The sequence below is a fragment of the Eriocheir sinensis genome, chromosome 11, assembly GCF_024679095.1.
Source record: "Eriocheir sinensis breed Jianghai 21 chromosome 11, ASM2467909v1, whole genome shotgun sequence".
NCBI lineage: Eukaryota > Metazoa > Arthropoda > Malacostraca > Decapoda > Varunidae > Eriocheir > Eriocheir sinensis.
The window spans coordinates 22,747,325-22,772,508 of record NC_066519.1 but is presented as its reverse complement, the minus strand read 5'-3'; the positions used below and the strand labels follow the sequence as shown (position 1 = coordinate 22,772,508).

The 25,184-nt window shown below is 40.9% G+C and overlaps 1 protein-coding gene across 5 annotated transcripts in view; it reads right to left on the bottom strand.

Annotated features, from left to right (window-relative positions):
* Positions 1–25,184, bottom strand: part of LOC126997061 (dual specificity calcium/calmodulin-dependent 3',5'-cyclic nucleotide phosphodiesterase 1A-like) — a 191,899-nt gene that overhangs the window by 42,418 nt on the left and 124,297 nt on the right. For all 5 annotated transcript variants that reach the window (XM_050858099.1, XM_050858102.1, XM_050858103.1 and 2 more), the window contains exons 3-4: positions 6,602–6,688; positions 875–1,037 (exon numbers count right to left, since the gene is read on the bottom strand). In XM_050858099.1, the coding sequence (XP_050714056.1) occupies positions 875–1,037; positions 6,602–6,688 (250 nt within the window). The remainder of the gene's footprint in view (positions 1–874; positions 1,038–6,601; positions 6,689–25,184) is intronic.

The following is a 25,184-nucleotide window of genomic DNA, read 5'->3' as shown; positions in this document are numbered from 1 at the left end:
CAACAAAAGAGGAAACAGAAAGACGAAGAATCTGAGGAAGCGAAAGAGGAGTTAATCTGACCAAAAAATGACACTAAGAATAAACATACGAGGAGGCGGTGGCTGAGTGGTTAGCGTGCCGGCGTCGCTTCCAGGAGGACGCGGGTTCCCGCCCGCCGCCACAAGCTAAGATTTTTCAGTCATTGCCGAGTGACCTAAGACTACCCACATGCTGCCCTCAAGGCCACCTATCAACCTGGACTTTAAAAGAGAGGCTCAAAGATGAGCTCTAGGGGGGTCAGCATGAGCCAAGCAAGAAGGCGTCACTATAAACACTTGCCTGCGCCATAACGGGCTGGGGCCGACCATCAGCCCCACCAAGAAAGCCTACCGGCGCCATAGGCCAAAACGTAAAAAAAAATACGTGGAGGATTGTTATCTAAGAGCAGCCTTTTCACATGACCAAATGAGCCGCGAGAAATTCAAATTGATGTTGTTTAATAAGTGTTTCTTTTGTGCTCCAGATTCTTCTACGAGAGTCTGATGATGCCTGGAACACACACAGAAAACCATTATTGTATCAGCATCAATTTGAACTTCGCGCGGCTCTTTTGGTAGCAGCACGGCGCCTGTGATGAAGATGGCCAAGCTTTCCTATTCCAAGGCCCCGCGTATGGCTGAAGATGAAAAAAGAAGGAGAAAGAAACTGAGGAAGAGAAAGAGAAGTTACTTGGCGACGAAACCACACTAAAGTTAACATAGGTGAAGGATTGTTACTTGAGGGAAGCCTTTTCACATAGGCACAGGAAAAACAAGGACGAGGAAACCAAGGAAGCGAAAGAAAAGTTATCTGAGGATGAAACCACAACAAGGAAGGCCATAGTAGGACTCTCACCTAAGGGCGGCCTTTTCACAGGATTCAGGCGTGTCCACGGCGGGAAGTGCATCCTGCAGGAGGTCTACGTTGTCTGCAGGATCGCCGTCTGAGGAGTGGCGAGCCCCCCGGCCGCTCAGAGTCCTGCTGCTGGAGCGCCGAAGGATGGTGAGGGACCCTTGCTCTGGAGGGGAAAAGAGGATTGACTGTGTGGTCACCTGGACGCGGAGAAAGATCAGGCGAATTGTAACAGAAAAACATTTGTATCGAGGATGAAAGGAACATATCTCTCTCTCTCTTTTCTATTTTTCTATTTTTTATCGCTCTTTTCTTTTTCTTCCTCTTTCTCCTTCTTTCTTTATCTTTCTTTCTTTCTTTCTCTCTGTTTCTCTTTCTTTCTATTCACTCATTCATTCATTTATTCGTTTATTCTTTCTTCAATTCCTTCTCTCTCTCTCTCTCTCTCTCTCTCTCTCTCTCTCTCTATTTTCGCTTCCTTAGCCTCAGGTAACGAAGGTATGAAAGACAGATTCTCGGGCTATAGTGTTCGCGATACAGCCTTCCCTCTCCTCTCCTCTGCTCTTTTTTCCCTTTCATCACTCCGTCAATCCCCCTCAACAACCTACAAGCTATTTCTTCCTCCTCTTCTCCTCCTCTGCGCCTCCTCCTCCTCTTCCACTTCTTTTCTTTTCCTCCTCTAAGCCTCCACCTCCTCAAATTGGTGCTCTTCTTAAACTTTTTACTTTCTCCTTTTTCGTATTTTTTCCCTTTCTTTCCTTTTCTTACTTTCCTTTGATTCTTCTGTCTAGTTTCCCTCTTTCCCTTTCTGCTATTATTCCTTTATTTTTCCTTATCTTTCTCTCTTTTCTTCTGTTTTTTCCTCTTCCGCTTCTATTTCTTCTTTCTCTTCATCTTCTTCTTCTTCTTCTTCTTCTTCTTCTTCCGCTTCTTCTTCTTCTTCTTGAACCACTCAGTCACAACCAGACGTCTTATCATCAAACGAATCGTAGCCACTTCTTCCTTACAATACAACCCTCCTCCTCCTCCTCCTCCTCTTCCACCTACTCCACCTCCTCCTCCTGCACGCGTAAACACTTCAGCAGGCTACGTAAGATGTCCACTTCACACCCTACCAGTTCGTTCCACCAGTCTACGGGCGATAGGAACGAGAGTGGCCAGCTGGTTGAGGGGCTCCGTTTACTTTAGTTATGCCTTTGAATTTGCGTTTTTCTTTTTCTTTATTTTACAGTGAGTTTTCTCTTTTTTTTTTCTTCATTCTCCTTCTATCTTCTTTTACCACTCTTTCTTTCTTTCTTTCTTTTACCTCTTCCTTACTTTCTTTCCCTTTTTTGGTCTCCTATCTTTCTTTTCTTTATATTTTTTTACTTTAATCTTTCTATCTTTCCCGTTTTCTTTCTTTTACGTTTCTTTCGTTCCTCTCCTTCCTTCCTTCCTTCCTTCCTTTTCTCCTTCCTTCTTTCCTCTATTCGTTTATTCTTTTCTTTCTTTCTTTCTTTCACTCTCCTCTTTCCTTCCATCATTCATTCATTCATTCTTCTCTCTCTCTCTCTCTCTCTCTCTCTCTCTCTCTCTCTCTCTCTCTCTCTCTCTCTCTCTCTCTCTCTCTACGTCCGCCCCACCTTGGAACCAGTTTGTGAATATATTTGTTGTCGTTTACATGAGCAATCACTTAATTAGCCAAACGAGGAGCAATCACAGGTAAGAGGACGCAGACTAATGAGGGGAGAAACGCCAGGTAACTCAGCTTCTTTTTTTTTTCTCTCTCTCTCCGCTTAAATGTATCGGCCACGCAAGAATAATGAATGCGTAAAACCTGTTTGTCGAATATCTCAATTTCTCCAAGATGTGTGTGTGTTGGAAGGAGAGGCTGTCGGTGGTAATGTATTTCTCTCTCTCTCTCTCTCTCTCTTTCATTCATTCATTCATACATTTTCATCTTCAATTCCTCGTCTTACTTCTTCATCTCTTTTAGCTCAATTTCAATAAAGGAGGTCGGTGGATTAGTTCTCTCTCTCTCTCTCTCTCTCTCTCTCTCTCTCTCTCTCATCTTCCTTCTTCAGCCCTTTCATCTCGCTCTCAACACAAGGAGGCTCTTTTAACATACCAAGTCCATCACCTTTGTAAGCTTAGACCACTTCCAGCCTCCGCCTCTCGTCTTTCACTGTCCTTACATTCCACACGCCCGCAGCCGCCCTTACACGCTTATCCGATACTTGGGAATGCAGTAGATAGTGTTTTGCGGGCGGGAAATATCGACTTCACACCATTTTTTTCGGAGAGAGAGAGAGAGAGAGAGAGAGAGAGAGAGAGAGAGAGAGAGAGAGAGAGAGAGAGAGAGAGACTATAAATTATAATCCCCTCTCTCTGTACGTCAGCTTTACCAGAACCACGCGTACAGTAACATTTACGAAGACTATTAAGATCATTAGTTATTCATTCAAAAGCCAAAACAACTACATCTCCTCCTTCTCCTCTTAGTCCTCTTCTTCTTCTTCTTCTTCTTCTTCTTCTTCTTCTTCTCTCTACTCCTTCTCTTTCCTCGTCCTCCTCCTCCTCCTCCTCTATCCTTCACCACACACGTGCACTTGGTAATTAAGGCAACAGGTGAACTGTATTAGAGAAAAGTCTCCCGGGAATGGATGAATAAGCGGCTTAAACTTTATTACCCGAGGGAGAGGAGAAAGAGGAAGAGGAAGAGGAGGAAGATTTCTAAGTTAGCGAGGAAACTCTGATATATACATTCTCTCTCTCTCTCTCTCTTTCTCTCTCTCTCTCTCTCTCTCTCTCTCTCTCTCTCTCTCCAAGAGGATTTGCACAAATTTCAGCTTGGTCGGATAGATGGGAGATGCCCTTTAACGTAGACAAGTGCCAGGTCCTTCAAGTTGGAACGAGGAATAAAGTTTGATTACGAAATGCGCGGCGTTAAACTCAAAAGCGTTCAATGCGTCAAGGACTTGGGGTCAAAATCGCGTCAAACCTCAAATTCTCACAGCAATGCATCGATGCAGCAAATAAAGGAACAGAATGTTGGGCTTCATTAAAAGAAACTTTTATTTAAGAATAAAGATGTAATACTCGCTCTACAACAGTTTAGTCAGACCCCACTTGGAATATGCGGTACAGTTTGGTCTCCTCACCATGCAAAGGATATTGCTAAATTAGAAGGTGTTCAGCGTCGGCAACGAAAATTATCCCTTCCTTGCGCAACAAATCCTACGAAGAAAGGCTTTCTACCATTAACATGTTCTCTCATGAGAAACGTCGCCTCCGAGGAAAACTGATCGAATGTTTTAAAATACTTAATGGTTTCACGAATGTAGACAGATCAACATTGTTTATGATCGATGACACTTTGCGCACGAGGAACAATGGCGTAAAACTCAGATGTAGACAAGTAAATTCAGACTGCACCAAATTTTTCTTCACCAACGTTGTAGTGCGAGAATGGAATAAGCTCCCATCATCAGTGGTCCAGTGTAACACGATTGACTCCTTCAAAAATAAGCTCGACCGTCACTTCCTTCAACTTAATATCAACTAGAGTAGAAATGCAACGTTTTGGAGTCTTCTGATTAATGTAAAATCACTTAGGTTTAAGGACAGACCACCAAGTCTGGACCATGGGGTCTGTGTGGTCTGATTTTCTATGTAAATCCTTGTAAATCTCTCTGTGTGTGTGTGTGTGTGTGTGTGTGTGTGTGTGTGTGTGTGTGTGTTTGAGGTATATATTATTAATGTATAAATATAAGGGCAAGTAAATACATCAATAAACAATAAGAAAAGATTAAATGAAGTAGGAAAAGAACTAGAGGGAAAAATAAATAAATTGAAACCGCAGAGGATGAAATAGAAAGAGATAGAGGCGAATATAATAAAAAAAGATATAGGAAAAGAAAGAAATAAGGAGGGGAACAAAGGAGGTGGAGGAAAGGGAAGTAAAAGTAGGAAAAGGTGGAAAATGATAATTAGGAATGGAGGGGAGGTGGAGCTAAGTGGAAGAAAAGATGGAGGAAGAAGCACATTCGGAGGGAAAAAGGAAAACTGGAGGAAAGTAAAATAAAATTGGTGGATGAGGAAAAAAAAAGATGAGAAAAAGGAGATAAGTGCAAGTAAAGGAAAAAAGAAAAGGTGGAAATAAGGGGAGAGGAGAAGAGCTGGAAATTAGTGAAAGGAAATGGAGGAAGAGGAGTTGGAGATAAGTGAGGAAAAAGAAAAGAATAGTACAAGAAAAGTAAAGAAGAAATGGAGGAAAGTGGAGGAAAAGATGGAGGAAAATGATAAGAGGTGAAGGCAAGTGGAGCGTAACTTACGAAAAGGAGGAAAATATGAGGAGAAAAATAGGAGTTGGAGATAAATGAAGAAAAAAAAAGAAAGATTAAAATACGAAAAGGAAAGAAGAACTGGAGGAAAGTGAAGAAAAAGATGGAGGAAAATGAGGAAAATGATAAGAGGGGAAGGGGAAGAGGTGGAAACAAGTTGGGTAAAAGAAGAAAAAATATTAAAGTAGGAGGAGAAAAGGAGAAGTGGAGGAAAGGTGAGGAAAAGATGGAGGAAAATGATAAGAGGGGAAGGGAAGAGGTGGAAATAAGTTGGGAAAAGAAGAAAGAATATTACAGTAGGAGGAGAGGAAAGTGGAGGAAAATATGGAGGAAAATGAGAAAAATATGAAGATGAAAGGAGAAGAGGTGGAGACAAGGAGAGGAAGAGAAAGAGGAGGAAAAAAAATAAGTAGAAAAGGAGAAGTGGAGAAAAGTCAAGGGAAAGGAGAATAATGATAATGCGAAAAACAAAGAAGAAATGGAGAAAAGTGGAGAAAAAGATGGAGGAAAATGAGGAAAATTATAAGAGGGGAAGGGGAAGAGGAGGAAATAAGTTGGAAAAAGAAGAAGTGGAGGAAAGGTGAGGAAAAGATGGAGGAAAATGAGAAAAATTATGAAGATGAAAGGAGATGAGATGGAGATAAGTAGAGGAAGAGAAAAAGGAGGAAAAAATCAGTAGGAAAGGAGAAGAAGTGGAGAAAAAGAAAAGAAAGAAGAATAATGATGAGAAAGAAAGGAGAAATGGAGAAAAGTGGAGAAAAAGATGGAGGAAAATGAGGAAAATTATGAAGATGAAAGGAGATGAGGTGGAGATAAGTAGAGGAAGAGAAAAAGGAGGAAATAATCAGTAGGAAAGGAGAAGAAGTGGAGAAAAAGAAGGGAAAGAAGAATAATGATGAGACAGAAAGGAGAAATGGAGAAAAGTGGAGAAAAAGATGGAGGAAAATGAGGAAAATTGTGAAGATGAAAGGAGATGAGGTGGAGATAAGTAGAGGAAGAGAAAAAGGAGGAAAAAATCAGTAGGAAAGGAGAAGAAGTGGAGAAAAGTAAAGGGAAACGAGGATAATGATGAGAAAGAAAGGAGAAACAGTGAGTGGAGGAACTGGAGGAAGAGGAGGAAAATTATGAAAAGGGAAAGTTGGAAAGTATCGTTTAGTCGGCGCAACATCTGTGGTCATATGCCGGAGAGAGACAGAAGGGGAAGGAATTATAGGAGAAGGTAACAGATCCCAGGAGACGGGACACAACCCCCGATTAATACCTTGTACCCATTCACTGCTGGGTGGACAGGGGCGTAGGGTATCGGAAAAGCCGCCCAAATTTTTCTACTCCGCCCGGGAAAAGGAAAAAAATGATGAAGATAAAAATGGAAGAAAGAAGAAGTAAAGATAAGTGGAGGGATACTTACTTGAGAGCTGTCCATTCTTGCTGGTGGGTGGCGGAGGAACACTTGGGTCGTCCGAGGAGTCCTTCTTCTTCTCGGGCGGACTGGCAACTGTAGGGGAGAGGGAGAACGTTGTTGTTAGTATTGTTGTTATTGTTGTTGTTATTATTATTATTATTATTATTATTATTATTATTATTATCATTATTGCTATTACTATTACTTCTACTACTATGATATAACACTACTATAATAAAAAAAATATCTACTTCTACTTCTTGTTTTGTTGTTCTTGTTTTTCTTGTTCTGTTTTTTCTACTACTACTACTACTACTTCTACTACTTCTTCTTCTTCTTCTTCTTCTACTTCTTTTTCACTTCTACTACTACTACTACTATTACTATAACTATTACTACTACTACTACTACTACTACTACTACTACTATTACTACAATTATTATTACTATCATTATTACATATATACATACGTACGTATATAATTATTCTTTCTCTCAATCTCTTTTCCCTTCTATGTGGCGTCCATGTTTCTGACAGCTCTTAAGCCCCCCCCCAATCGTACAGATCGTCCTCTGGGAGCTTTGTTTCTATCAAGCCTTCCTTATTCGGTTCACCCACCATCTCTCTCTCTCTTCCTAATTTATCCCTTCCTACCACTATCTCTCCCTTCTTCCTTCCTCTCTCTCCCTCGCTTCCTTTATCCCTCCCTTCATCACCCTACATTTCCCTCCCCTTCATTTATCCCTTCCTATCTCTATTTCCCTCCTCTTCCTGCCCTCTCAGTCCCTCCCTCCCCCCTCCCTATGTACCCATCACTCTTCTCAATCGTATGCATCATCTCTTCTCATCACTAATCCGTACCCATGGAGTCCCTTTTCATGTACCCTTTTCGATGCCTCCACTACCTTCCCAGTTCCTCTTATTCTTCTTTTCGTGATCTTATCCATTTTTTTTACTCCACACATCCATCTAATCATTTTCATTTCAGCTACATACATACATATATATAGGCATACTAACATACATGCATTCATTCATACATACATACATACATATACATAGATGCATAAGTATAGACATGAAAACGTAATACAATCATATTTCTTATCAATTTCAAGTTCCGTTTCGACGATTTTCTCTCAGATTTTACTCTCATTCTTGATTACATTCTCAGCCTGTGCGGAAACTAAACACACACACACACACACACACACACACACACACACACACACACACACACACACACACACACACACACACACACACACGACGCGGCAACAATCGACCATTTTTTCAACAGTCCTCCAGACCCATTTTCGTTTTTGCGTCCCGACTCTCATTTCGGTGAAACATTGCGCCGGCTTCCCTCCCTCCCCCTGCCTCCCTTTGTGTCTTCTTCTTCTTCTTCTTCTTTTTCTTCTTCCTCCACATTAATCTCTTATTTTCGGGCCTTCGTGCATTTTCTTTTCCAAATCCTACTTTTTCCTCCTTTTCTTTCTCTTTTTCAACCTTCACCTCCTTTTCTTTCTCTTTTTCAACCTTCACCTCCTTTTCTTCCTCTTTTTCAACCTTCACCTCCTTTTCTTCCTCTTTTTCAACCTTCACCTCCTTTTCTTCCTCTTTTTCAACCTTCACCTCCTTTTCTTTCTCTTTTTCAACCTTCACCTCCTTTTCTTCCTCTTTTTCAACCTTCACCTCCTTTTCTTCCTCTTTTTCAACCTTCACCTCCTTTTCTTCCTCTTTTTCAACCTTCACCTCCTTTTCTTCCTCTTTTTCAACCTTCACCTCCTTTTCTTCCTCTTTTTCAACCTTCACCTCCTTTTCTTCCTCTTTTTCAACCTTCACCTCCTTTCCTCCTCTCCTCTTCTTTCCTTCTCTTCCTTCCCCTTTCTTCATTACCCAGTTTTCCCTACTCTTAATTCTTCCACACTTCTCTCTTATCTATAATCTCCCTTCTTCTTCTTCTCCTTCTTCTTCTTCTATTTTTTCTTCTTCCTCCACCTCAATCTCTGCTTTTCGGGTCTACGTGCATTTTCTTTTCTATTTCCTACTTTTTCCTCCTTTTCTTCCTCATTTTCAACCTTCACCTCCTTTCCACCTCTCCTCTTCTTTCCTTCTCTTCCTTCTCCTTTCCTCATCAGCCAGTTTTCCCTACTCCTAATTCTTCCACACTTCCCTCTTACCTATAATCTCCCTCCTCCTCCTCCTCCTCCTCCTCATTTTAATTATAACCAACTTTTCAATCACGTAATTTATCGGCCGAGACTCATGCCTTGATAGATCCATCAGTACGCAAAAGCTCTTCTCGTTTCTTATTCACGAGTGTTCATGATTTCTTTCTTTTTCAATCCTGGAACACGAGCGGCCGATGAAGAATGCAAAGTATCTGTTAATATTCTTCCAGTCCGCTCATCAGTCATACTTACGGCCTATTACTGATCCAGGAACATGATTGGCAGTTATAAACCCATTTTCTTTAAGCCAAATATTATAAATACCCAAAGAAAGAGTGTTTAATTTTTTTTCATGGTCTGTATATATTTTTTTGCGGTGTTATTTTCTTCCTTCTTTGCAGACTGGCAGAGAGAAGCATGGAGCAAGGATAGAGACGATAAACAGAGGAAAGAGAAAGAAAAAAGGAAAACCGGGAACTAAAACGAAGGAAATGGATACGAATGAGAGTAGTGAAAGAGAGAAATAGAGGCATGGATAATAGTGACACAGACGAGAAACAGAATAATGACAAAAACAAACAAACTGGATAAAAGAGGGAATAAGGAAACGAGTACTAAGAACGGAGAATAAAACGAAAGAAAAGGATAGGAAGGAAAGGAGTGAAGATGAGAAACTACTGAGGCGCAGAGAATAAGAAATAACGAAAAACAGAGGAATGAGAAATAAAAAATGAGAACAGGAAACTAAGAGGAACAACTAAGAATAAAGACTGAAATGAAGAGAATGGAACGGAATGAATGATAAAAAAAAACCTATTGAGGCAAAGTAAACAGGGAAAAAGGGGAGAAATAGAGGAATGAGAATGAAAAAAAGAAAGACTGGAAGTAGGAGATGATACTTAGCCGAAAGGAATGAATAGGAAGGAGAGGATTGAAAATGAGAAACTATTGAGCCATGGAGACGAGGAGAGAAGAGAGATCGAAGAGGAGAAATCCCAAAGTTGGAGAACGAAGAGAGGACATATAAAGTTTAATAAGACGTGTGAAGAGAGACGGAGGAAAGGAGAGGAGGAAAAAATATTAAAAAGTGGAGGAGAAGCGTAAAGGAGAGACAGAGGAAGAGGAGGAGGATGGGGGGATGGGACAGGGGAGGAGGAGGAGGAGGAGGAGGAGGAAAATGTTAACAGAGTAGGAGGGAGCTTGGGAGGGAAGGGGGGAGAGGAAAAAATAAAGAGAGAGAGAGAGAGAGAGAGAGAGAGAGAGAGAGAATAGAGAAAAATAGGAGAGAAAAGGAGGAAAGGAGGGGCGGAGAGGATGGGTGAGGAGAGGAAGCACAATAGATAGAGATGTTGGGATGGAAGGATGGATAGATAAAAGGAGGGATTGAAGGAGAGAGGGAAAGAAGGAGGGAGAGAGAAGAAGTAAAAATGGAGAGAAGATAAGTAAAGGAAAGGTGAAGGAGAGGGGAAAAGAGGAAACACGATAGATAGGTAGGGAGGAAAGGAGGGGAGAAGGGAGAGATAAAAGAGGGAGGGAGAGGAGGGAAAGAAAAGAAAAATAGGGGGGAGGGGGTGTTATTGGCAAGGTCGAGGGACAAAGGTGTCTTGATCAAACGGCGAGGGCCTCTTCTCTCTCTCTCTCTCTCTCTCTTGGGAAAACACTAACTTTTTTCTTCTTATTTTTATTATCTTATTATTCTCGTTTCTTCTTTTTCCTTTTATATATTTCTTCTTTTCTCTCCTTTCTTCTTCTCTTTCATCATCATCATCATTATCATCGTCACCACTGTTATCATCATCATCATAATCATCTTTTTTTTCTTTATCTTTTTTTCTCCCTAGACTTTTTCACTAATATTTTCTACTTCTTCCTCTTCTTCTTCTTTTTGTTATTATTATTATTATTATTATTATTATTATTATTATTATTATTATTATTATTATTATTATTATTATTATTCATGTGACCTCCAACGCCCCAAAAATAGAGGATATTGAGGCAAAAATATTTCTGGGTCAACATATACTTTTTTCTTTTAACCACGTCACACTGCCTTGAAACTGGATCCCGTGTATGTGCGTGTGTGTGTGTGTGTGTGTGTGTGTGTGTGTGTGTGTGTGTGTGTGTGTGTGTGTGTGTGTGAGTGCGCGCGTTAATGAGCGGGTGACTAATTTCGCTGGGCCATTCATTAAGAGTTTGACAGTAATATGTTTTCCCCGGGTGCGAGTCTGACACTACTCTGCTTAATATGCGACCTAATAGTGCTTGTTTGTTTCTGCTGGGTTGCTGGCAGCTCTTATTATTGTTATTGTTGCTTTTGTTTTTTATCATTCTTATTTCCAAGCGTCATTGTTGTTCATGTTTTTTCTGCCTCTGCTTTATTGTTTTTTGGTAATGTTTTTTGAGTAGTAGTAGTAGTAGTAGTAGTAGTAGTAGTAGTAATAGTAGTGGTGATATTATTATTATTATTATTATTATTATTATTATTATTATTATTATTATTACTATTATTATTATTGTTATTGCTATTTTTATTATTATTATTGCATCACTTAACAGAAACAGCAGCATAATGAACTGGGTAGCTGAAGTTAATCTAATTACAAAGGTTAAAGTTGCAGGTATTCTCAGTGTCACACCGCCGCCGGCGTGCTACTGCTGCTGCTGCTGTTGGCCCTGACTAACTCCACCCCAAGGAGAAGGTTAAAGAGAAGAGGTCAAACCGAAGGTAATATTTTTCCGCCATTTCACAAGGACCACTTAATGTTTCATCTAATATGAAAGAACATATAAAGATGTCACCACGTTCCACATTCTTAGAGGAAAATTTTAAGATACGAGTCAAATGTACTACTACTACTACTACTACTACTACTACTACTACTACTACTACTACCACTACTACTACTACTACTACTACTACTACCACTACTACTACTACTACTACTACTACTACTACTACTACTACTATTACTACTGCTATTGCTACCACTACTACTACTACTACTACTACTACTACTACTACTACTATTACTAAAACTACTACTACTACCACTGCAAATTCTATCACCACTACCGCTTGGAAGTCTACGTGGAAGTAGGTAGCCATGTATATATATAAATAATTTTTAATACTCCGTCATTTTTACGACTCGATAATTCAATATATTCTGCCCAGCCGCCCGTCAGCTGCATCACTGCTTATGGGAATACAAGAGAGCGTTTATTAATTTCACGCCAAAATTGTATTCCCTTTCTGGTATTGAATTTCCACACATTCTTTGGCTTTCTCTTTTCCCCACAAGCTATTTCAATCCCTCATTTCCACAGCACTGTCCCATCCAAGTATGTATTTTATTTCCATCCACTTGATAAACCCATTTCAATTCATGTATCCAACCACCAGCGGCCTCCACTTTTTCATCTCACAATACTACGACCGTCCACTTCTTCTACTCCCCAAACATCTATTAATTCACCCATCAGTCATTTGTTCATTCCCATTTACCCCCGCTCCTACTTCTTCTCCTCATCCTTCTACGTATAATGACCAGCTATCCATCCTTAATCATCCACTAACCCTCTACTACGAGCTTCCACTTCTTCAACCCGCAAAACATGCATCTATTCATCCATCAGTCATTTTTTTTCATTCCCATCTATCCCCAGTTCCCATCTCTCGACTTCCCAATCATCCATCTATTCATCATTTATCATCCACTAACCCTCTACTACGATCTTCCACTTCTTCAGCCCCCAAAACATGCATCTATTTATCCATCAGTCATTTTTTCATTCCCATCCATGACTTCCTAATCATCCATCTATTCATCCTTTATCATCCACTAACCCTCTACTACGATCTTCCACTTCTTCAGCCCCCAAAACATGCATCTATTTATCCATCAGTCATTTTTTCATTCCCATCCATCCCCAGTTCCCATCTCTCGACTTCCTAATCATCCATCTATTCATCCTTTATCATCCACTAACCTGCTACTGCGACCTTCCACTTATTCAACTCCCGAGCCGTGCAACTATTCACCCATCCGTCATTTATTCACTCCTATCCACCCCCCCTGCCCCCATCTATTCTTCCCTTCAACCTTCCACACATAACACTTTCACAGGACCGAATATTCAAAATTTCAAAGTCCCGGCGGAGGCACGGCGCGGCCAATTAGCAGGCGATGAAAAATGAACATCACACACGAGCGACGGTAAATTACTGGAAGGTCGAGGTGAGGGCAGCGAGAATACCCACACTATATACTGAATTGTGACAAGGCTCGGAAATTGATCTCGTTTGCCCTTTAAAACCAATACTGGGTGGAAACATCAAAGATCATTTTATAAAACATTTCGGAGCTTACACGCCCACATTTTTTAAGGCTTTCGTAGAGGTTGTGGGTAGTCATGGTAAGTTTCATGAACCTGGTGATAGTTTGACAAGGCTTCTGAACTGTGAACGTGAAGAACATTCATTAGAACCCAATTAATTTCCTTTCTGGCCTTTGGAAGTATTTGTTATGAGCCGAAGGTGTGTGAAAATACAGTCTGAAGCATTAAGAAACAACCAGGTGCTCCTAGTGTTCTCGTGTTGGCAGGTGAGGGAGAGTGAGTGAATGGCAGCCGTCGTAGAAAGAAGTCTTAGAAGAGGGGACGGTGACTGGTCCTTTTCAAAACAGACTACAGGGACTACACAACAGAAAAACAACCAAACAAATGTCAGTTTTCCTTATTCTGGTTGTCGCAGGTAATGGCAGGTAAAGGAGTGTGAACATCTGTTTCGGCAAGGAAAAGCATGTAAAAACTGCATCTACAAGGAACACAAACTTGAAGGACAACCAGGTCACCACAGTTTTCTTGCTCAGGTTCAGTCAGACAAGAGAAAATGCAAAGACAGTTTCAGCAAATAGAAAGGCAGCCAGCTTACTTTGCATATATAAGAAATACGATTCCGAGATAAACAACCACGTGTCTATAATTTTCCATCATCAAGTTTTCCAACGTAGCGAAAGAAAGGGGATGGCGAACACGTGTCAGGGGAAGGATTCAGCAAAAAGTAGAAAAAAAGGTGTGAATCTAGGTTTTACATCTACAGGGATATCACCGGGGGGCAGCATGGGCCTAGCAAGTCATACACCCCGGAAGCCACTTTAAATAAAATTCGCCTGCGCCACTAGCGAATTGAGATCGTCCAAGAGGCCCCTTAAAGAAGCCTACCGGTCGCTATACACAGCACTTAAAAAAAAAAAACAAGATCGAAAAGGACAAGATCACCATAGTTTTCCTTGCCAGAATTTCCCCAGGTAAAGCAGGTAAAGGAGGGCAAACAACTGAGCAAAATTAGAAATAAGGTTTGAATCTAGTTATAACATTCACGTAGAAAGAATACATGATCAAAAAGCACAAGAAGACCGACACAGTTTTCCTTCCCAGAGTTTCCCCAGGTAGGCAGGTAAAGATGGGGGAGGGGGGAGCGAACACCTGGGCAGTCATGGGAAGGATTCAGCAAAAGGAGAAGTAAGGTGTGAATCTAGTTATTACACCTAGAAAGAATACAAGATCGAAAAGAACAACAAGATCGCGATAGATTTCCTTGCCAGTTTCCCCAGGTAGGCAGGTAAGGGAGGGCTAACACCTGCCTGGGTCATCGATCGTTCTAGGAAGGATTCAACATAAGGAGATATAAAGATTGAATCTACTTTTTAAATCTACAAGGGAGAGAAAAGAAAGAAGTAGAAGACCACCATAGTTCTCCCTGCCAGCGTTCCCCAGGTAGGCAGGTAAAATGGGCGGGCGAACACCTGGCGGGGTCGTCGTGGGAAGCAATCTCGGGCGAGTGACGGTGAGGCGCCTGATTCTGATACACGAGCGACTCATCTCCGGCGATGCAATTGTCCCTCAATCACGCTTTTAGGAAATTATGTCGCGTGGCAATTCCTGGCCTTGAAGAAATGATGCAGAGCGGGGGGGACACACTCTCTCTCTCTCTCTCTCTCTCTGTGTGTGTGTGTGTGTGTGTGTGTGATCGTAGCTAATGAGCCTGAGTTATGACGTTGGTGGTTGTCTTTAGTGATGACTGTGGTGGTGATGATGATGATGATGATGATGATGGTGATGATGATGATGATGTTGGTAATGATGAAGATGAGGAGGAAGAGAGTGGAAAATAAAATGAGGATAAGGAACAGAAAGAGGAGAACAAGTATGACGAATATAATGATTTCTTTTGTATATCTAAAACTTACTTAAAAATACTAAACAAAATAGAAAAAAAAGAAAGTTCAAGAGGGTATAAAATAAAATGCAATAAATAAATAATTGACGTGTTATCATATAAAGTACATCATAAAAATCCACCATATAACTATTATTTTCATTCACACTTTGGGTAGTCACTCATAAAGAAGAAAAATAAATTGTTGAGGAGAATCATTCATCTAAAAAAAAGGAACAAATAATTATATAATTGAAGACAAGACCCAGACACATTCTTTCTTCATATCGATGAAAAAAAAAAAAAAAAAAAGCCCACCACCACCACAACCTCTATTACTACTGCTACTACTACTACTACTACTACTTCTACTACTACTCGCACTGCTGGAGGCAATAACAGTTCAGTGGGTTTATAGCTTCGAGTCTTGCTGAGGAATGGTTGTTTTGGCTTTTTCACACTCAGATATTACATTCCAGGAGTGCACGAAGGCTCTTTCTTTCCTTTTATACGAGTTTGTCCGAGGTGAATGGAGGAGGAGAAGGAGGAGGAGGAGGAGAAAGAAGAGGAGAGACGGATAGATAGATAGGTAGATACATAGATGAATAGATAGATAGATAGGTGGATAGACAGCAGGGTTGGAAAAAATCATGATTTTTTTCTAAAAATATAAAAAAAATCGATTTATTTGATTTAAATCAGATTTTTTTATTTAAATCGATTTTTTTTTATTTAAATGAATTTTTTTTTGGCATTAATCCTTGTTTGTTTCCACTGATTATTTGTTTCAGTCCTATGAGGCCATTTTCTTGTATTAAACTTGGTCAATGTTAAATGAAACCATAGTTTAATATACATTACCCAAGATGAGTTTTTCACATAAAAAACATTAGTAGCCATGAAAATCATAAAGTTGCCAACTTGTCTATTTATGTGTTGTCAACTTTTTACCATATTAATAAGAAATTAGATTTAATCATGTTACTCTGCATAAAAAATAATTAAGCTCATTAAACTTCAAAATTACATTTATTGTTATTATCAACAAAAAGACCTCACTTTTTTATGCTTTTGAATATTTTTCTTGTAAGAGACGGCAATGATTCAGTGGTGCCTGACTTTATACAGGACAGCTACAGGAGGACGCGAGTTCAATCCCCGACCGGTGCCACCAAGCTGGGATTTTTCAGCCGCCGCCGAATGGCTTAAAACTACCCACATGCTGTCCAGAAGACCGCCTATCCACCCGGACTTTAGATTCTAGGATTGAAGATGAGCTCCGGGAGGGCAGCATGAGCCAATGCAAGATGGCGCCACTATAAACACTCGCCTGCGCCAGAACGGGCTGGGCCGACCATCAGGCCCCACCGGGAAGAAGCCTTGGACCGACCATCAGGAACTCAGGATCCACCGGGCTTCTTCTATCGGCGCAATAGGCCAAGAAGTTAAAAAAAAAAAAAAAAAAAAAAAAATATATATATATATATATATATATATATATATATATATATATATATATATATATATATATATATATATATATATATATATATATATATATATATATATATATATATATATATATATATATATATATATATATATATATATTATAATATATATATATAACAAATTTAGTATAATTAATTTTGATTTAAATCATGATTTTTTTTACTCTGATTTAAGTTGATTTAAATTACTTGATTTAAATCAAAACAACCCTGATAGACAGAGACAGAGAAAGCGCGCGTGCGCGCGGGATAGTGTTTCTTTGTTTCCTTAATTTCATTTTTACTGATAAAGCGTACTGAGAGAAAGGATATTATTTTATTCCATTTTCTCCGTCATTCACGTTTCGCTTTTATTTTTTTTATCTGGTAACATTTATTTTCTGCGTGGTTGTCACAATATCATATCGCGAAAGGATATTGTTATTTTTTCTATTCATTTTCCTTCTGCAGTTAAGTTTAGCTTTTCATTTTTTACCTGGTACCATTTTTTCTTTGACTCATTCTCTCTATCATTTTTGGCTATCTTTTTTCCTTCCTTCCTTTCTTTCTTTTATTTATTTCTTCCTACCTTCCTTCCTTCCTTCTTTCTTTCCTACCTGCCTTCCTACTCTCCTTCCTACCTTCCTACCTTCCTTCCTTCCTTCCTGCCTTCCTTCCTTCCTTTCGACCTTCCTTCCTTCTTTCTTTCCTTCCTTCCTTCCTTCTTTCCTTCCTTCCTTCCTTCCTCCCTTCTTCTCTCTCTCTCTCTCTCTCTCTCTCTCTCTCTCTCTCTGTCCTCCGCCACCCCGTTTCCTCATTCATCTTCACTCATTTCGATTTTCCCTTCGACTCCTCATAATCTAATTTCCTCGCGTTCGGCTTACCGGAGATTCATCATTACCTGGCCGGGCTGTTTTCGGCTCCGCTTATAATGAAATTTCACCCTTGCCTACAGGTGGCGCTGATTGTTGTGTTCAGGTGTGCCTCCGCGTTCATACCTGTTCCTGGGTGTGGGTGTGGGTGATTATGTGTGTGTGTGTGGGGGGGGGAGGGGGGGTTGTGTGTGTTTATGTGTGGGGTGGAGGGGGAGGTTGTGTGTGTGTGTATATTTTGGAGGGGGAGGGGGAGGTTGTGTGTGTGTGTGTGTGTAATAGTAAAGTAACAGGAACGGACGGGGAAAGGAGAAGAAGACGAGGGATGAAATCAAAAGAAAATGGACGGTAATTATAAAACAAACAAGCTAATATTGAAGACAGGAAGCACTAAAGAAATGGCAAAGGGAAATGAGAGGGTGTGAAGGGGGGAAATTAGTAACGATGATAAAACCAAACAAACACAACGAAAGGAAGAAAATAAAGACGGAAAACGACAAAAAGAAGACAGACAACGCAAACGATAATTACCAATGATGAAAGAATGGCAAGAAGAAACTAAGACGACTGAAAACAAAGACGGGGGTGGCAGAGAAGGGGAAGAGGGGGGGATTGGGGTGAGAGAAAAAATGAACAGCAAGCCCACAGTGGAAGGGAAGAAGGGAGGAATGGGATGAGGGAGGAAATGAAGCAGGGAAGGTAAGGGAGGAGGAAGGAGGTGAGGGAGAAGAGGGAAGAGGAAAGAGGGGGTGAGGGAGAAAACGAACAATGGAAAGGGAGGAGGAAAGAAGGGGGTGAGGAAAAATATGAACGGCAAAACAACACTGGAAGAGGAGAGGGAAGGGAGGAGGAAGGGGTGAGGGAAGGAAAAGGGAGGATGAAGGGGCTGAGGGAGAAGAGGAGGATGAAAGGGCTGAAGGAGAAGAGGAGGAGGAAGGGGGTGCGGGAGAAGAGGAGGAGGAAAGGGTTGAAGGAGAAGAGGAGGAGGAAGGGGGTGCGGGAGAAGAGGAGGAGGAAGGGGGTGAGGGAGAAAAGGAGGAGGAGGAAGGAGCTGAGGGAGAAGAGGAGGAGGAAGGGGTGCAGAGAAGAGGAGGAAGGGGGTGCGGGAGAAGAGGAGGAAGGGGGTGCGGGAGAAGAGGAGGAGGAGGAAGGGGCTGAGGGAGAAGAGGAGGAAGGGGGTGCGGGAGAAGAGGAGGAAGGGGGTGCGGGAGAAGAGGAGGAGGAGGAAGGGGCTGAGGGAGGAAAGGAGGAGGAAGGGGGTGCGGGAGAAGAGGAGGAGGAAGGGGGTGAGGGAGAAAAGGAGGAGGAAGGGGCTGAGTGAGAAAATGAACAGCGAGGCAACAAGCTCTCGGTCAATAGCAATGGACGAGAAATATCGATCTTTGAGGGAGCCGCACGCAGCCTCATCAGTGCACCTGGCGCGGCGAACACCTGTAGCACCTCATCCCCAGACCCGCCAGCTGGCCCTCGAACTCCATTTAACAGCATTCAATCCTCCAGGTGTTGATGCTTATTCTGTATTTGATTCCCTTTCTAGGTACGCAGAGTTCGTAGCGCGGGGGACAATCGTAACACCTCAGCCTTCAGACATGCCAAGTGGTTCGTCAACTCCCTTTAACAGTATTCGATCCTCCACGTGTTGCTAATTATTCTGTATCTGATTCCCTTTCCACATTGCAGCCTCATCAGTGGTCACGGCGCTGGGTACACCATTACCACCTCAACCTTTAGAGCCGACAGGTGGTTCGTCAACTCCCTTTAACAGTACTCGATCCTCCACGTGTTGCTAATTATTCCGTGTTTGATTCCCTTTCCACAGTACAGCCTCATCAGTGGTCACGACGCTGGGTACACAATTAGCACCTTAGCCTTTGGAGTCGACAGATGGCCCGCGAACCCCAGTCAACAGAATCCGATCCTCCACGTGTTGCTAAGTATTCCGTATCTGATTCCCTTTCCACGTTGCAGCCTCATCAGTGTTAGCGGCGCTGTGTACACCATTAGCACCTCAGCCTTTGGGGTCGACAGGTGTCCCGCGAACCCCATTCAAGAGTATCCCATCCTCCAATGTTGCTGATTATTCTGTTTCTGATTCTCTTTCTACATTGCATTTTTCGAGGCGCTGGAAACATGTGTAACGCCTCAGCCTCAGACCCGCCAGGTGGCCCACGAACTCAAAAGACAAATGAAAGGTAATTATATAAGGAAAACTAATATAAGAGACAGGAAGTAATAAAAAAATAGAGAAGGAAAACGGGTCGAAAGATGAAACTAGGAACTATAATGAGAGCAACAAGCATGACGAAATGAAAAAAAATAGAAGTAAAATTAAAAAAGAAGACAGACAATATAAACAAGTAGCGGACCAAGTAGCGGGCTTTTTTTTATTATTGTTTCCTTTTTTTGTGCCCTTGTGCTGCCCCCTTTGCTGTGAAATAAATAAATAATTGGTGACAGGATCTGCGTCTCTAAATGATGCTAATTATTCTGCGTCTTCTGCATTTGTTAGTGCCGACATTTTATCCTTATCTTTTTATGGTAAGGGAGACCGAGGAGGTGTTCGACATAATATACTACTAATAATGCCCACAAACCGCTGCTTCCACAAGGTAAGGTAGGATAATTTAGTCCCAAAGGTTTAATTTCATGCTGCGAGTGTTCAATAGATTCATATCAGATTGGTTTGTGTATAGAGGAACCGATACCCAGGTTCTCTTCGCTAAATTCAATGCGAACTGAACCCACAAACATCTGCTTACAAAAAGGGGGCAGAAAATAGATCCGTCTTTACTAGGGAACATCTTAACAAAGGCCACTATATTTTTTTCTCAGCCATAAGCGTGTCAGAATTTTTAACTACACGAAACTATTGTAACGGAGTGGAGAGTCTCAGGTAATTTTTGTTCCGTCAAGTTAGTCTTCTTTTTATCTATAATTTTTTACCACGAAACTTTGATTGATGTTTATGGCCTTGAGGAGAAAGAGGTTGAGGACGGAAGGGAAGGAAGGGGATGGAGGGGAATAGAAAGGGAGGAGAGGGAAGGGAGGGAAGGAGGGGGAAGGAACAGGAGGAAAGGGAAGGAATGGGAGGAGGGGTAAAGAAAGGGAGGAAGGGAAGGAAGGGGAGGAAGGAGAAGGAAAGGGGAGAGGAAGAAGGAAGGGGAGGAGGGGAAGGAATGGGAGAATGAAGAAGGAAGAGGATGAAGGGGAGGAGGGGAAGGAAGGGGAGGAGGGGAGGGAAAAGGATGAGGAGGAAGGAAGGGAAGGAGGGGAAGAAAGGAATGAGGGGAAGGAAAGAGAGGAGGGGGAATGAATGAATGAGAGGGAAGGAAGGGGAGGAGGGGGAAGATAGAGATGTGGGAAGGAGAAAGGGGAGGAGGAGGAGGAGGAAGGGAGAGGATGAAAGAGGAAAGAAGGGAAGAAGAGGGAATCAAGGGGATCAGGGAGAAAGAAGGGGAGGAGAGGAAAGCAAGGGAAGGAGATGAAGGGGAGAATGGGGAAGGAAGAGGATGAAGGGGGGGGGTAGGTGAGGAGAGGGAAGGAAGAAAATGAATTGGAGAAAGATAAAGATAAAGGAGCAAAGGGGAAGAAGGGGATGAAAGACGCCTATTTGCAAACCAGATGAGTAATGGGCGGCTATAACGGGCGGTCACACGAGAGATTTATGGCCGCTGAGCCGAAAATAACCCTGATGAGCCTCGAAACAACGGGCCGTAGTAATAAAATAGAATGCGTGAGCCCCGTCCAGTGTCCCCCTATTGTCCTTCTATCACCCTCGAAGGACCCGCAACCGTATAACACACACACACACGACCTCCATCAGAGTGACTGGCAAAAAATAACTCCTCCACTCGCTGACGTCACACCTTCTCGACTGACGCAAAGATATAAACGCAGACGCTGACGTAAGGAATATGTTAACTGGAAAAAGGAAAACTCAATATCTCGGTTCATTATAGAAAAAAAACAAAAGAAAGCGAAGTGAAAAATAGTGCTAAAAACGAAGAAAACACAACGGAAAAAGAAGAAATAAATACTCAAAGCTGTGAAGAAGAAAACGATGACGTAAGAAATATGTTAAATGAAAAAATGAAAAAAAAAATGAAAACGCAAAATCTTAAAATCTCAAAATGAAGTGAAATGAAAAAATAGGAAGTGCTCAGAACTATGAAATATACGCAGACACTAACGCAAAAAATAAGACGAAAACTCAAAATCTCAGTCCATTATATAAGAAAAAGTGAAAGGAAATGAAAAAAAAAATACCAAGTGCTCAGCGTAACAGAAAAACAACAACGAAACAAGAATATTATAAATACTCGAAGCTGCACAGAGGAAAAAAAAAAAATGTAAAAGCGAGCTTAAAACCTTGCGCAAAAGGAGGTAATTAGGAGTAAGAAGATGATACAGTAAAAGGGAAAGAAGTTAACAACAAGGTAAAGTCGACAGAAAGTAAAAAAAAAATAAAAAAATTGAGAGGAAGAGAATATAGAAATAAAGGCCTTAAAAAACAGAAAAAATCAGAAAACAATATAAAAAGAAAAGAAAAAAAACATGAAATTGCGGGTGAGAAACTATAGAAATAAAGGCCTTAAAAAACAGAAAAAAACTCATTACAATATAAAAAGAAAAGAAAAAAAAACCATGAAATTGCGGGTGAGAAACTATAGAAATAAAGGCCTTAAAAAACAGAAAAAAATACATTACAATATAAAAAGAAAAGAAAGAAAAAAAATACATGAAATTAAGAGGAAGAAAATATAGTAATAAAGGCCGTAAAAAAAAAAAAAAAAAAACACAATACAATATAAAAAGAAAAGAAAAAAATACATGAAATTAAGAAGAAAAAAATAAAGTAATAATGGCCGTAAAATATAGAAAAAATACATTACAATATAAAAAGAAAAGAAGAAAAGAAAGAAAAAAACTGCAAGAAAATATAATAAGCTCTAACCTCACAATACAAACTTTAAAAATTGAAAAAGAAGTACATTAAAACACACAGAAAGAGGAATACAAAATCATCGCACGGACAGCAGCAGAAGACGGCGAGGAAGCGTGAATCTCCTCTGCATAAGTCTGTGGTTCTATTTAGTCTCATTTCAGTTAGGCGCCTTCGTGTGACGAGGAAAAAGCGTGACACACCTGAGGGACATACCTGTGGGACCTGATTTAAATACCCTGACGTCACTCTTCACCTTTACCTCCCTCACTTTCCCTCCCCCACTTTTTTCTCTCCTACCATTCCCTCCCCGACTTTTCCCATCCCTTCTTTTCCTCCCATACCTCTCTCTTCCCCACATTTCCCTCCATTTTTCCCTTCCCCCCCTTTCCCTCCCCCCCCTCTCCTTCCTCCACTTTTTCCTCCCACACGATTCCCTCTCCCACCTTTTCCTTCCCCACCATTCCCTCCCCTACCTTACTCTTCCCCACCATTCCCTCCCCTACCTTACTCTTCCCCACCATTCCCTCCCCTACCTTACTCTTCCCCACCCTTCCCTTCCCCACCATTCCCTCCCCTACCTTACTCTTCCCCACCCTTCCCTTCCCAACCATTCCCTCCCCTCACTCTCTCCCATCCCCATCAGTTCATTCCCCACCTTTGCCTTCCCTCCCCCCTAACTAATTCTTCTCTGTTCTACGCATGAAATGATTTGTCAGTTTTTTCCTTTATTGTGTAGAGATTTCCAATCTTTTTTTGTTCCAATCTCTTCTCTCTGTTCTACGATGCAAAATGATTGTTTTTTCTTTTACTTATAATCGTCAGAATATTTCCACCTTTCCCTCTGTCCTCTTCTTCTTCTTCTGTGAATGATCTGTGTTACACGTTAATTTACCGACTTGGTGCTTTTCTCTTTCTTCTTCTTTTTCTTTTCTTTTTCGTCTTTTTCTTCCTCTTCTTCTTTTTCTTCTTCATCATCTTCTATTTTTACCTCTTTTTTATTTTTTTCTCCACATCATTCTTTCCTACTTTGTCTTTTCTTTTAGCGAGTTGCATATTTTTTTCATTTTTTTTAATTTTCCCACGTACCGCTGCGTCCCTTCATCTGTCCGCCTTCCACCTGTTTCCCCTCAAATCAAAATTAATGATCCTCACCTTACGTCTCCGATGGCTAATTGATCCTGTCTGGAGTAGAGTTAATTTAATCTACATCGATATTAATGAACATAAATTTAATTCTTAGAGGCCTCGTTTCAGCTTCCTGTACCTTGGTTGTTCATCTTCCACGAAAATTAATGGTTATAAACTTGTTTCTGCGAGATTCATTAAGCCGTCTACACTAAAGTTACAAGTTTGCATTAAAGGGATGAGCCTCAGCGCCTAACTGCCTATTTATTACTTCCCCCTCGACGAAAATAGAAAATATATAAAGGAAAATTGAGGAAAATAAAAGAAACAAGATAAAAGAAACGTAAGAAAATGCGAGTTTAGTGATATGTAATAAAAATGGGAATCAATGAAAGATGGAAAACAATAGATGGATAAGTAGATGACAGGGAAGGAAAGAAACAAAGTATAAAAAGGAGTTAAGTAAGATTTAAGACGCAATAAAGGAAAACGGGGAAACTAGACAGGAAAGAAAAGGAATACTTAAACGATATGTAAAGAAAGAAACATAAAAGAAAGGGAAAGAAGGCAAAGAAGAAAAAACTCAGATGAAATAAATGAAAAGAAAATGGAAACCTTGGAAGACTAGGAAATAAAAAGATTGGAGAGGAAACAAAGTACTTCATCTCTTCGTCTGAATACTCGCCCGCTTCACTACCTACATATCAATACTAATTATTTCTCATACAACAGAGCACTTTTCGTTTATTGCTCGGATCAGAGAGTAAAGAAAAATGTGGATTAGAATGTTATCTGTGATTAAATCAGTTTCAGATCCCACATGATGTATATAATGAGAGAGAGAGAGAGAGAGAGAGAGAGAGAGAGAGAGAGAGAGAGAGAGAGAGAGAGAGAGAGAGAGAGAGAGAGAGAGAGAGAGAGAGAGAGAGAGATACAAACACACACAATCAGACATACGGCTCAGACATACACAAACACAAACGAGTAAAAGAAATAAATAAAAGTAGACAAAAACAAAACAAAAAAAAACAAAAAAAAAAACGCAGACTAGGACGGATGGGGATAAAGAACACGGGAAATAGATGACACGAAGAAAACGGAAAGAGAGAAAGAAAAACCTATCATTAGTCAAGTGGTGAAAGAAAACGGGACTGACGGATCACAAGGAGGGTGCCCTAATTAAAACCCACGCACCGACCTTTCTCTTTCCATCCCCTAATCAGAGAAGCTTAGCCATTCAGGCCGGCCAATCAGCAATGCCCAGAAAGACAAAATGATACTGGCGGCCTCAAAGCTCGATAAATATTTGCTCTTTTCCTGCCTCGGTCTGGTGTTGAAAATGGATGCAAGAATAGAACGCATATGAGGAGAGCTCGTGTACATGAAGGTAATGGAGATGGATATACACGAACACAAGAAGGAGGAGGAGGAGGAGGAGGAGGAGGAAGATGAGAGAACAGACAGATTATGATGAAGCAGAAAATGGTCCGTATTCCTAGAATCTTCCGTCTCTCACAACAACTATTCCCAAAGGACGAAAATAAGATAAATCGCGTTCTTATGAGTGTTTTTTGCGGTTCATGCCACAGAAGGAGGATCAGACTACCACTAGGGTCATACTACTACCTCCTGGAAATGCCCACAATACCTACGAAAGCCCTGACAAATGTGTGTGCTTTGGTGCGGAAATGTCTAAGAATACGACTTTTGGTAGGTATTTTCAAAGGCCTCCGGGTTTCAAAACAAGTATTTTTAAAGG